The sequence below is a fragment of the Esox lucius genome, chromosome 18 (genome assembly GCF_011004845.1).
Source record: "Esox lucius isolate fEsoLuc1 chromosome 18, fEsoLuc1.pri, whole genome shotgun sequence".
In the NCBI taxonomy this organism is placed as follows: domain Eukaryota; kingdom Metazoa; phylum Chordata; class Actinopteri; order Esociformes; family Esocidae; genus Esox; species Esox lucius.
In genome coordinates this window covers 13,812,971-13,825,451 of record NC_047586.1, presented here as the reverse complement: position 1 = coordinate 13,825,451, position 12,481 = coordinate 13,812,971, and the positions used below count along the sequence as shown (strand labels likewise).

Genomic DNA, 12,481 nt, shown 5'->3' with positions numbered 1-12,481 from the left:
TTAATAAATGAGTTTACTTTCCTGTCTAGACATGCCCCTTATCACAAAGTCATTCTTAGTGGTCCCTTGACATTGGCTCACGTTATGATGGGTATAATTACTTTTAATGTCCACTAAAACAGACAGGGCAACTCTAGCCTGGTTACCGGTCTGTATATCAGATTTAGCCAGCATGAAAACTGCTCCAGAGTAAGCTACGTCAGTCAGGGGTGGGCGGCCCATGCCAGTCATGCTAAACTTTTAATTTCCCTTACCAGGCAGCTTCCAGGACTAAAGTTGTTGGATGTCTTCATTATAGGCACTAGCAGAGGAGTTGACGAGTCCGCACAGCTGCTTGCCATTGGTTCCGCTCCTTGACTTTGTGCAGTAGAGGAATCGTGGTTGTGCAAGCAGTAAATGGGAACACATCTTCCCGTCTTTGTTAAAGCCCAGTCCTCCAGGTCAGATGGTGGATGTTGGAAGTGATGGGTTGGGGTTGTCAGCTGAGAGCTATTGGTTCCCCTGATGGAGGTCTGGTGGAGCCTCTTGTTCTGAACGTCTTCAGCAATAGGATCTTGGACCTGTTGTCCTGCGATAGGAAATCGTCTTGCGTTGAATGTGTATAGACTGACTTTGCGTCAGTAATAATGTTAACGATAAGAGATGTGATTTTAGTGATATTGGTGGTGTTTTGTAATAGGTATTGCTGAGACCAGTTAAACTGCTCATGTATCAGGCCTTTAAAATTATTTATGAAATATGGATATGCTTTTTGACTTGGTTTGACTTGGTTAATTGGCACTGCTCGGCCCACCCTACATGGAATCCTCAGCGCACGGAACAGTCGCCTTCAGTCTAACTGATGACCATGTCTGTTGGTTAGCTCAGTTCAAGGTTGATGAAGGCCTGTGCTGCGCAACACTTTGCATTCCTTGGGTCGTGGTTCTGGAGCCCCTGGACTCGGGGGGTTAAGCTGGTTTCTATAAAGAGAGGCCACAGTATAATAAAGACATCTCCAGGACAGCTTGTAACTATTGGATACAGTGTTGAAATCCTGCCTGTATGTCTGGAATCTGTATACGCCCATATTTCAATCGCAAGAATGCGGAGATGGCAGGTGTGGCCTCCAGGCCCAATATGCTGCCGGATGTAGCTGTCCATGTCCCTCCTACACACAAACACACACACTGGACTTACAGCAATAATCTTATAATAAGACTCACATTCTTCCGTGACTGTTCTCATACACGCTTGCGTTCCCATTGAGTTTATATATTATTAGGATCGCCATTAGCTTTTGCACATGCAGCAGATCCTCTTCCTTGGTTCCACGTAAAAGACCAAGCATTTTTACACAAGATGTCATTATAGTAAACATGGGTCTATACAGAACTTGGCAACATTAAATGTTTTTAATTTGGGTACTCTGAATAAATCAGAGGCCTTGTTATCACTAAAATAAACCCCATCAGAGACCTGTGTTCTGTAGCTATATTGTAAGTGATTTGTTATAAGCTTATAAGAGGTAATACTGTAAAAAAGTATGATGAAGTAAAAGAACGGTTTGTTAAGCATGTGTGTCATGGTGATATTTGGATTTCACCCTCTATCCGCTCGCTTGAACGAGCCTCAAATTGTGTGCAGTGTTCCAGTGAGTTTTAATCACAGGAGCGAATAATTGAGAGTTGACAGTAATTGCTCTTGCCCTGGCTTGAATGCTTCATGCAGCCCCTTATTCCAGAAATATCTGCCGTGTCTGTTAGCAGTTTTCCCCCATCAGCTCTGTGACCCTTGACCCGACTCCCTTCAGCTTGGCTTTTGCTGCCTGACCTGTGCACAGCTCTACAGTTACTTTATTAATTAACCCAATGATCCATAAACATTCCCCTTTTGGGTAAATAAAATAACATTTGGGAACGGTAACTGGTGTAAGTTTGTGGAAGAAATTCTTGGTGTTTGTCTGAAGGGGACTGAGATCAGAAGGGAGGAAACCCGACTCACTGGGCTGTCATCCTGCTGGATTTAGAGCCTGTGATCATCAGTCAACAAATACCCCCGCCCCAACATCCCTCCCTAGTCCTTTTTCGTGGAGTTTCATTTTTTACAAGAACATTAGGCTGTTTCTTCCCATTACTACTCCCATTGACATAATGGACGAAAGAGTTGACACATAAAGCTAATATTTTGAATGGCAAGATAATTATCTATGCCTATACTTTTTTGAAAGATGGAAGAAAATAAACATGTTAGTTGTCTTCTTTTAAGAAATATGCGCACACTTTTTTTTGAGTATTCCAATGTTGGCGTTATTTCCAAAGTATAGAACACCCTCTGTTTACAACATTCTCCTATTTGTCTAAAATAATATCAGGGTTTGGAAAGTTGCAAACTTATCCAAAACTGATCTTGCAGATAAATAGGCAGCCGTCCTCTTTCCGATATGTCTTAGTAAAGATGTTTTATGAATACAGTCCAACTATTTCCAATAACTCTTCTTTATTCTGAACCATAATTCTGTTCTCAATGTTGGCGTTTAATGTCCATACATGGAAAATAGGCGAGACCACAGAAAAGTAATATATTAAGTTACTGATTCTTCATTGGCAAACAATGCTAACGTAAGGCAGGAAGAATGTTTTATTAATTTTATTTTTATTAATCATTGTTGATATCAAGCTCTAACAATGTAAAAGGTGAATCACTGGCTACTTGAATGCAAAAGGATAGGAAAGACTCTTGCTGTGTCTTATTGTGGTCATGTTGATAGGACTCACATTGTTTCTCACTGTCTTCCATCAGATAGGTGCAGGCATAATCGCTGCGCTAACTCTTAAGGGCTTATATCACAATATTGAAGCATAGGTTACAAAGGTCAAAGGCACTCAAGTCTTCCTCTGTAAACTTCATCATTGTGTCTAAAGTATGCCAAGTGTTCAAAGCCTGTACCTTACAACATCTGGTTGTTGTATTAACATGACCAGCTAACTTTAAAGGGGATTTACTGCTTCCCCAGAAGTTAGCCTGTGGTGAAAAATTCCTGCCAATAGCTTTTGTTCACTGTGCCATGGCAACCACTAATTATAGCATTCCTTGGATTCTCTTTTAAATGGTAGAATGAGGAAGAATCCAGCCACCTCTTGGCCCCTTGGCCATATTTCTCTAATCACATAGGAATATATTTTGTGCTCATGCTGTGATTGGCTAAATCAGAGGATCATCTGAGCTCACTTCCTGTTTGGGTTACTGATTTCCTTGTTTTCGTGTCTTGTGTAATTTCACCTATTCCTTGATCTGGGCTGTGTGGTATGTTCCAAATTGAGCTAGATTGTCTAGGTATTGGGCAAGATAGAGTCGGACCAGTAAATAAAAAAAGTTGTTTGTTTGAATCCCAAGCCAACAATGTGAAACATCTGTCAATGTGCTTTGGAGCAAGGTACTTAATTCTAATTGCTCCTGTGAGCAACCCGGGATAAGAGTGCTAAATGACTAAAATGTAAATGTATCAGTGGTAGTAGAATAGTGATACAGGTTGCAGTTAATAATAGAATACAGGTAAACATCTCAAGGCTTCCGTATAAATCATGATATCCTTCCTTAAGGACCTACAGTTAAGACCGTCTGTCTGTTTCTACAAATCCCTTGGTCACAGCTGTGTATGTGATCACATGAGTCCGTACCTGTTTCATCGCTCAGTCATTTGCTGTCACTGTGTTTGTTCAGAGTATATTTGGCATATGAATATATCTCCGAGACACCCCTCCCATCTCCCCCCCCCCTGGCCTAACCCTCCTGGCCTTCCTCTTATCTGTCCTGGACCCTGTGTGATCCGGTGGCCGTATCTGATTCCATCCGACTCGTGCATGCACTCGACAGCCCGGAGGCTTCCCGCTGCTTTGGGAAGGCGCTGATGGGAAGTCCAGACAAATCCGGAGCAGCTGAAAGCTTCATATGGCAATAGGGGAGCGTAGTGCAGGTCCTCTCCGCCTGTGTTTACGGCACAGAAGACATCGCACTAATAGGACTTAGTCCTCTAAAGCTATTGGCTTTACAGATTCTTCATGCGCCGCAGCACTGTGTGTGGGTTTCTGTACATTAGGAAAACTAAGCCAACCGAAAGAGTGACATTGATTTTGGTCTTGTCAAATGGTCAGCTTAATGCATTCTTCAGGCGCTACACATCTGTGTGTGGTTCCTGGAATTGAGAAGAAAAAATCTTCTCAATTAAACAAAAAGAGCTAATTTTCCCCTGAGGGTCTGTCAGTTTGAATAGGGCTAGTTGTTCCATAGAAGGTATGTGCTGCCCTGCTGCTCAAGAAACTTTCATGACAAAATATGTTTCCCCTGCATGGATACCAAGGGAAATCTGGTTTTGATTGGCTGTTGCTCCAACTCGTAATTGTAGACCTGATTTATCTCTCCTTGTTTTGCAGCCCTGCAAGGCCTTTTCGGTTCCCAAAAAGGTAAGACCTGACAAAAATATATAAATAGTTGTATTTTTTTTGCTCTCCTTGAGTCCATCAAAATCCAGCCGAACTGTTCCTCTGTAGTGAATAATCAGATATATCGATGTGAAAAGGAATCTCTGTTCCTGGATGCAACATGCTAACCGCCTTCCATGCTTCTCTACAAGAGATTATATTAAAGGCTGTTGTGAGGCAAAGACCGAAAGACTGTTTAACTGGTTATCATACTATGTTAGTTAATAATAATGTTTGGCTTACCAATATCTATATTGTCTAACCCTAACCCAAACAATTGTTAATTTGACATATATTTATACTACTGGAGTGAATGAGCCACAGGGTCAGAGTCATTTATCATCTTTATTAATGAACGACCAATGGCAGTGTCTGATATCAAATTCAGAAATATACAGAGTTTGACTCCACCCTGTATTTGTATGTCTACTGGCCAAATGTCCCCTTTCTCTTGTGAACTGTAAAAGATGCAAACGCTAGCAATTAATGCCCGTCCTTCATGTCCAGCTATGCCGAGCTGATTGCTGATTGGCCTGTGGTGGTGCTGGGTGTGTGTACTGTCCTCATCGTGGTGTGTGCCCTGGTGGGTGTCCTGGTGCCTGACCTGCCAGACTTCTCAGACCCCTTACTGGTGAGTAGGCCAAACCTAAGGAAAGTATGGCATTTTCCACACTGTAATCATGATTGTCATATAGCGCTCCTCATGTGTAGATGTGTCCAAGGGGAATGCCCTGGTGAACTAAATAAATATCTGTTTCTTCAGGGATTTGAACCACGCGGTACAGCAATAGGCCAGCGACTCGTAACATGGAACAACATGGTGAAAAACACAGGGTACAAAGCAACACTGGCTAACTATCCATTCAAGTACGCCGATGAGCAGGCAAAAAGGTATCCTGTCCATTTGATGTCGCTTTCCTAACCCATTCATTCCAAACTTGGCCAGAGCCTGGCCAGATCAGCAGCGGGCCTCAGGCCAGGCCATGGATTGACGGATGCTGTTGACAGACAGACAAGTAGATACACTCAATCTCAATCCCCTCGTCCTGCGCAATAATTGTTGGGCGGGATAATCTCCCATTACCCTATCCTAGTCATTTGGGGCCCAGTGAGTAATCGAGGGCTGGTTTGGTGTGTGCGGACTGGGGGCCTGTAGGGGGCTTTTCAGACTCTGTCTCATTGTGCCTTATTGAAGGGCCTTCCTGAGTCTCTGTCTGAGGATGTGGCCTTGAAGACCTGTCGGCACCACTCCCTGAAAGCCCTGCTTTTCCCTGTGATCTGTCTATTATTAGGATTATTCAAATAATGATAACAATATGATAGTGATCGCTCTACTGATTTTTATACAATCACTGGCTTTGTCATGACTTTGTCGTTCTATACCCGTTTCTTTCATCTGTTCAAGAAGGACCCATTGTGCTATTTAAAGTCATTTTCTGTGCTGTTACCATGCACATTCATGGAATCTCCGCAGTGTATGCGCCATGTTATTCCGCTATGTGGATCAACTTTTTCTTTGTTTCAGTCACCAAGCGGACAGATGGGCCGAAGATCACTTTGACAGAGATAAAAGGCAAGCCGACTGGGACTTCAGCAAAGACAGTTTCTTCTGTGATGTTCCAGGTACAGAACTTTTCCTGTTTCAAGTGTTTGTCTAGAGTCAGGGGTCTGCAGGCCAAATTTTAAATATATTTTCAATAATGAAATTGTTTTATGTTTTGGCCGAGGTATTCACAGTACAGCAGCAATGGTATTCACAGTACACTAGAAATCAAGTATTCTAAGTAACACCTTTTTTAAAGCTTTAAAACGACAAAGCAGTCATAGCAAATATGTCATTTAGATTAGCAAGGTATTATATTTAAAGCTGCGACTGTAATTGCAGGAAATGCTCTCTGATGCCAAAGATGGCCATCTAAACTGCTGTCTCCAGGGCCCAACAATTAGATCATTCACCCATGTACTACCATAGTTTCAAATTAATTAATACTAAAGGGGGACCTGGTCCAAAAACCACTATAATAAGCACTTTTTTTTTTCTGTGATAAAATGTAAACCAGATTCTATTTCTTTATTTTAGGTGACAGATACTCCAGATTAGTATTCACATCTGCCGAGGGGAAAAATCTGTGGAACATCCAAGCAATTAAATCCATGTGCAATTTGGACAATACACGGGTAGGTGGATAATGTACATCAGGCGTTTTATATCAAGTTGCGATAATTCCCATCATGTTGGACAAGGTAGTGCTGATGTCCGTCTCAGGCTGAACTAACCTAACGTAACAGGCCTTAAATAGAAATACTTGAGACATTTTGACAAGAAGAAAAAACACTGTCTGGGGAGGTTCTCTTCTACACTGGTTTAAGCAATCCATTAATGTAGAGGCGGATTTAAGATGGTAGTGTTGTATTGTTAATGACCTAGAGCGGATGTTTCAACACAGACCTCCTTATGTCCCCTAAATACAAGTATATTTTTTAATTGGGGACCAATTTAGAGAAGGCAACTAACCTGACTTGGTTATACATTGGCTTACAGTGATCCACTTTTATTGCCTCGTTGGGTGAACAGTTCTGTATGGGTGAGTCTTTATTCTTATTACTGTTGTGTGTGTCCCAGGTACGCTCCCACCCTCAGTACTTGAGTCTCTGCCAGCGCACCACAGACGCCTCTTGCTGCCCCAGCTGGACCCTGGGTAACTACGTGGCCATCCTCTCTAACAAGTCCTCCTGCCAGAAGATCACAGAGCGCGACGTGTCGCACACCCTGAAGATTCTGCGGTCTTGTGCCAAGTACTACCACAACGGAACGCTGGGTCCCGACTGCTGGGACATGACCACGCGTCGTAAGGACCAGTCCAAGTGCACCAACGTCCCTCGAAAATGCACCAAGTACAATGCCGTTTACCAGATCCTCCACTTCCTGGTGGACAAAGACTTCCTGAGCCCAAAGAACACAGACCACCTTAACCCCGCCCTTAAACACAGCATGTTGTTCTCCCCTACAGAAAAGGGGGAGACTATGATGAACATTTATCTGGACAACTTTGAGAACTGGAATTCCTCGGATGGCGTGACCACCATAACCGGGATAGAGTTTGGCATTAAACACAACCTGTTCCAGGACTACCTGTTAACGGACACTGTGTATCCGGCCATAGCCATAGTGATAGTGTTGGTGGTCATGTGCGTGTACACACGGTCAGTGTTCATCACCCTGATGACCATGATTGCCATAATCAGCTCCCTGATCGTGTCCTACTTCCTTTACCGCATGGTGTTCAACTTTGAGTTCTTTCCATTCATGAACCTCACAGCCCTCATCATCCTGGTGGGCATCGGGGCAGATGACGCCTTTGTCCTCTGTGACGTGTGGAACTACACCAAGTTCGACAAGCCCAATGCAGAGCTGTCGGAGACGGTGAGCATCACCCTTCAGCACGCTGCCCTCTCCATGTTTGTCACCAGCTTCACCACGGCCGCCGCGTTCTACGCCAACTACGTCAGCAACATCACCGCCATACGCTGTTTTGGTGTGTATGCTGGAACAGCCATCTTGGTTAACTACATCCTGATGGTAACCTGGCTCCCGGCTGTAGTGGTGCTCCATGAGCGCTACCTGCCCAGCGTCTTCAGCTGCTCTAAAGCTCCCCAGCAGCAGAGGGGGCTCTGCACCCGCACCCTCTGGTCCAACCTCTGCCAGAAGGCTGGCAAGTGCCTGTTCACCGTCTCTGAGGCCTCCAGGATCTTCTTTGAGAAGGTGTTGCCGTGCATCGTGATCAAACTGCGTTACCTTTGGCTTTTCTGGTTCCTCGCCTTCACTGTGGGAGGGGCGTACGTGGTGTGTGTCAATCCCAAGATGAAGCTGCCCTCCTTGGAGCTGTCCGAGTTCAAGGTGTTCCGCTCCTCCCACCCATTTGAGCGCTACGATGCTGAGTACAAGAAACTGTTTATGTTTGAGAGGGTCCACCATGGAGAGGACCTGCATATGCCCATCACCATCATCTGGGGTGTCACCCCCGTGGACAATGGGGACCCACTCAACCCGAAGAACAAAGGCAAGCTGATGTTAGACAACACTTTCAACATCGCCAGCCCAGCCTCCCAGCTCTGGATCCTCAACTTCTGCCAGAAGCTGAGGAACCAGAGCTTTGTGTTCCAATCGGAGGAGCAGGACTTCACCAGCTGCTTCATTGAAACCTTCAAACAGTGGATGGAGAACCGGGACTGTGAAGAGGCCTCGGTCTACCCCTGCTGCAGCCAATCTACTTTCCCCTACAAACAGGACGTCTTTGAGCTCTGCATCAAGAGGGCCATTATGGAGCTGGACCGCAGCACCAGCTTCCACCTGGACAGTAAGACCCCTGGTCCACGCTTTGACATCAACGACACCATCCGGGCCATTGTCCTGGAATTCCAGAGCACCTACCTGTTCACGCTGGCTTATGAGAAGATGCACCAGTTCTACCATGAGGTGGACACCTGGATCAAGGAGGAGCTGAAAAATGCCCCAGCTGGGCTGAACTATGGTTGGTTTGTAAGCAACCTGGAGTTTTATGACCTGCAGGACAGCTTGTCGGATGGAACTCTCATTGCCATGGCGTTGTCCGTGGTGGTGGCCTTTGTGGTCATGCTTCTCACCACCTGGAACATTATTATCAGCCTTTACGCCATCCTATCTATCGCGGGTACCATCTTCGTCACGGTGGGCTCGTTGGTTCTGCTGGGCTGGGAGCTCAACGTGCTCGAGTCGGTCACCATCTCGGTGGCGGTGGGTCTTTCTGTGGACTTTGCTGTGCACTACGGAGTCGCCTACCGCCTCGCCCCCGAGCCTGATCGCGAGGGAAAGGTTGTCTTCTCCCTCGGCCGGATGGGTTCTGCTATCGCCATGGCGGCGCTGACCACCTTTGTCGCTGGGGCAATGATGATGCCATCCACAGTGCTGGCCTACACCCAGCTGGGAACCTTTATGATGCTCATCATGTGCATCAGTTGGGCCTTCGCCACCTTTTTCTTCCAGTGCATGTGCCGTTGCTTGGGCCCCCAGGGCACCTGCGGGCAGATTCCCCTGCCTAAGAAGCTCCAATGCCGGGCATTCAAAGAGGGCACCACCAATGTACCCTCGCCCCAAGCCAAACATGGCACTAAGTACCGCCTGGACAGTCACGGTGGGGAGGTGAAGCACGAGCATTACGAGTTGGAACCATTGGCCTCCAACCTAAGGAATGTGGAGAAACCTCAGGAGGAACGGGAGGCCTGCACCCAGCTCTATAATGGAATACCCACCCACTCTGCCCCTTGCACACACGTACCATTTAAGAGCAAGGCAGATGCTGGCAGAGGGTGCTGCTCTGAGAATGGACTGGGCATGTTATCCACAGACCCCACGCCTATTTGCCAGTACTCCCATAAGACATCCTGCTCATGTGGGGAGCCCCCTTATTCTCAGCAGAATATGGGTAAGCAGTGGACGCAAACGCCCCAGGACTCCCCATGCCCCACGCCTCCATTCCCCCTGACCAACAGCCATTACAACCAAGTCCAAAACCCTATGTCCTGTCTAGATGGTGTCTACAAATCCATAGATTGCCAAATGCACTATGTCCACTGTCCCCCCACCCACTTCCACCACTGTACCCCGGGCAGGGTGCCCAGACAGGGCCCTCACAGCTGCCACCTCAGAAACTACTGTATTCACACCGTTCCCCTCCCGGGTGGCATTCCCAGGGACCAGTGTCCTAGCCCCGACCGAGCTGGCCTGGAGGGGGCACACCAGACTGGAGGATCTTCTGGCCCCAGAGAAACCCCTGTACCCCCGCCCCAGACTCAGGGTCCACCTGCCTCCTTTCTGAGTTGCGCATTAGCCCCCACACACCCAGGCTGCTGCACAGCCAATCATGACCCAAAGAGAGCTGGAGAGAAAATGATGAACGCTTTGGTTGATCAAAGTTTGAATAATCATGTGCCCACCACAGTGCAAAAGGATGCTTGTCATAAGATGCCTGGCAACCAGGAAAAGCTTGAAACTAATACCACTCCCATTACAAAGGACGAAAGTGTCAAAAAATCCAAACGTAACTTTAAAAATGACAGGGCGTCCTTAGCCTCTCCTAAGAAACTCTACTGTTTTAACAGGACTTTGAAATTAAAGTGCAATTCTGTTGAATATAATGTTCCAAAATCTGAAGTAAATGTGCCTGCTCTTGCCATACCCTCATCTGAAAGTTTATGTTGACAGGAGACTTTAAAGGTAATTATAGGGTTATAGTGTATATCTGAAAAGTACAGTTTTGTTGTACCAAGCTATCATGTGCAGTGTCCCTATGCAAGTGTTCGGGATATTTCACTGACCAAGTGCCTCGTGTTTTCATGTAAAAGTATGGCCCTGTTTGTTCTGTGATTAGTCTTTCTACTGTGCAAATGATATTGGTTTGATGGTCAGAAGTACTGTATTTAAGTACACAGTAAATATGTGGTGTGTTTATAAACCTCTAACCTGTTTAAAGGAAGGTGAACCATTTACTTTATTTTCTAAGTAGCTGTCTTTCACATTGCCACGTGTTTCGTCCAATATACTGTATGATTATAAAATAATTTTAACATGATTGTCTGTTTCTTTCCGCTCGTAGTGTACAGCATGACATTTAAAAGTCTTTAGGGTTTCTTCGAAGGCTGAGGTTTAAAACGATAACAAATGATACACCTTGATTGTCCAAATGCTGGTGCCTTCAGAAGACTAGCGCTGTTTTGCCTGTGGCGGTGACCCCCTGCTGGACTCCGAGCTCCTACACCACAACGATATTGGCCTTCTAATCTCCACTACCCGTGGGCCTGTATCACATTCCGGTCTGGTCAGAAATGTACACTAGCGTTTTGGCAAGCCTCGGAGATGATCTCCTCCTTGAAACAGAGTGACCATGAAAGTCACTTTCTAAGTGTAACCAAGGATGTATATGAAAATACGTGTTGTAAATGGAAACATAAAAAACTCAGTTGTAGTGTAAAACAGTTGGGCCCTATAATTCTGTTTGGCAAAATATCAAATGAACTATTGCTGTTTCTCAGAATCTTTTGGCGCCCTTTGTTTACTTTAGCAATTGAAAATAATCAAATTAATTTACAAATTTGATTTATTCAAACTTCAAGACTGTAATTGAAAGTCTTGTTTTATTTGCTGTTCTGGCTCCCAAATCCATCCTGGTTCTAGCAGGTTTCCGTGGTGGTCCAAGTACTTGGCCAAACTTCTGCTACAGAGCAAACAAATACATTAAACCCTGAAATGCAGGAAGTATGACTCACCATGGCACAGCAGACAGAACTGTAAATACACATTGTCTTGAATTAATATCAGATATGCAGTTAAACTTTTGTATTTTGTATTATAGGCTACCAGGTGCCTGTAGTTATTTGTAAGAAATAAACCAAACTATCGCTGTAATATCACCCTCCATCTCTGACACCATTACCTAGTCAAAACCAAATTCTACTTTAAGTAGTCATCAGGGGCTCAATAATACAATATGATATGGTGTGAGCCAGATTAAATTCCTCTAGCCGCTGCTGTCCTCTCTTCCTTCTCCTGCTTTTCGCTCACTCTTCTGGGATGGTGTCAGACCAGAGCTAGGCACTGGCCTTTTTTAGCGATCAATCACTTGGCTTGTTCCAGCCAGTTGATATCCCTATCTCGGTTCAGCCTTGCCAATCACTGAGAGAGCAGATGGGATTTTACGTCATTCATTGGCGCTGGCTGGAAGCTTACCAAAATCACGTCGCCTGTGTAAACTTGCCCGTGTTTATCTAGCCCCAATGTTTTTGAGGCCCTGACCTGAGGAATGCCACAGCTACATCTTTTTGTGGGAAGTCTCACTCCGTGTAGAGTAACACAACAAGGTACAGTAGGTACGTGATACACATTGACACTTGTACCCGATGTTCAACTGACACACTCTCGACCCTCTGAGCTTTGCCTGAGATTGAGTTTACATTGTACTCTGGCAAGTACCCTCCCCATGCCTAATGAC

At 45.3% G+C, this 12,481-nt stretch overlaps 1 protein-coding gene across 2 annotated transcripts in view; it reads left to right on the top strand.

The window, feature by feature from the left end:
• The window catches only part of disp1 (dispatched homolog 1 (Drosophila)), a 61,376-nt gene extending 50,311 nt beyond the window's left edge, over nucleotides 1-11,065 (top strand). For both annotated transcript variants that reach the window (XM_010882312.4, XM_010882310.5), the window contains 6 exons: nucleotides 4,410-4,439; nucleotides 4,965-5,088; nucleotides 5,221-5,348; nucleotides 5,983-6,080; nucleotides 6,538-6,635; nucleotides 7,081-11,065. In XM_010882312.4, the coding sequence (XP_010880614.2) occupies nucleotides 4,410-4,439; nucleotides 4,965-5,088; nucleotides 5,221-5,348; nucleotides 5,983-6,080; nucleotides 6,538-6,635; nucleotides 7,081-10,695 (4,093 nt within the window). In that variant the 3' untranslated portion in view covers nucleotides 10,696-11,065. The remainder of the gene's footprint in view (nucleotides 1-4,409; nucleotides 4,440-4,964; nucleotides 5,089-5,220; nucleotides 5,349-5,982; nucleotides 6,081-6,537; nucleotides 6,636-7,080) is intronic.
• Nucleotides 11,066-12,481: the final 1,416 nt, after the last annotated feature.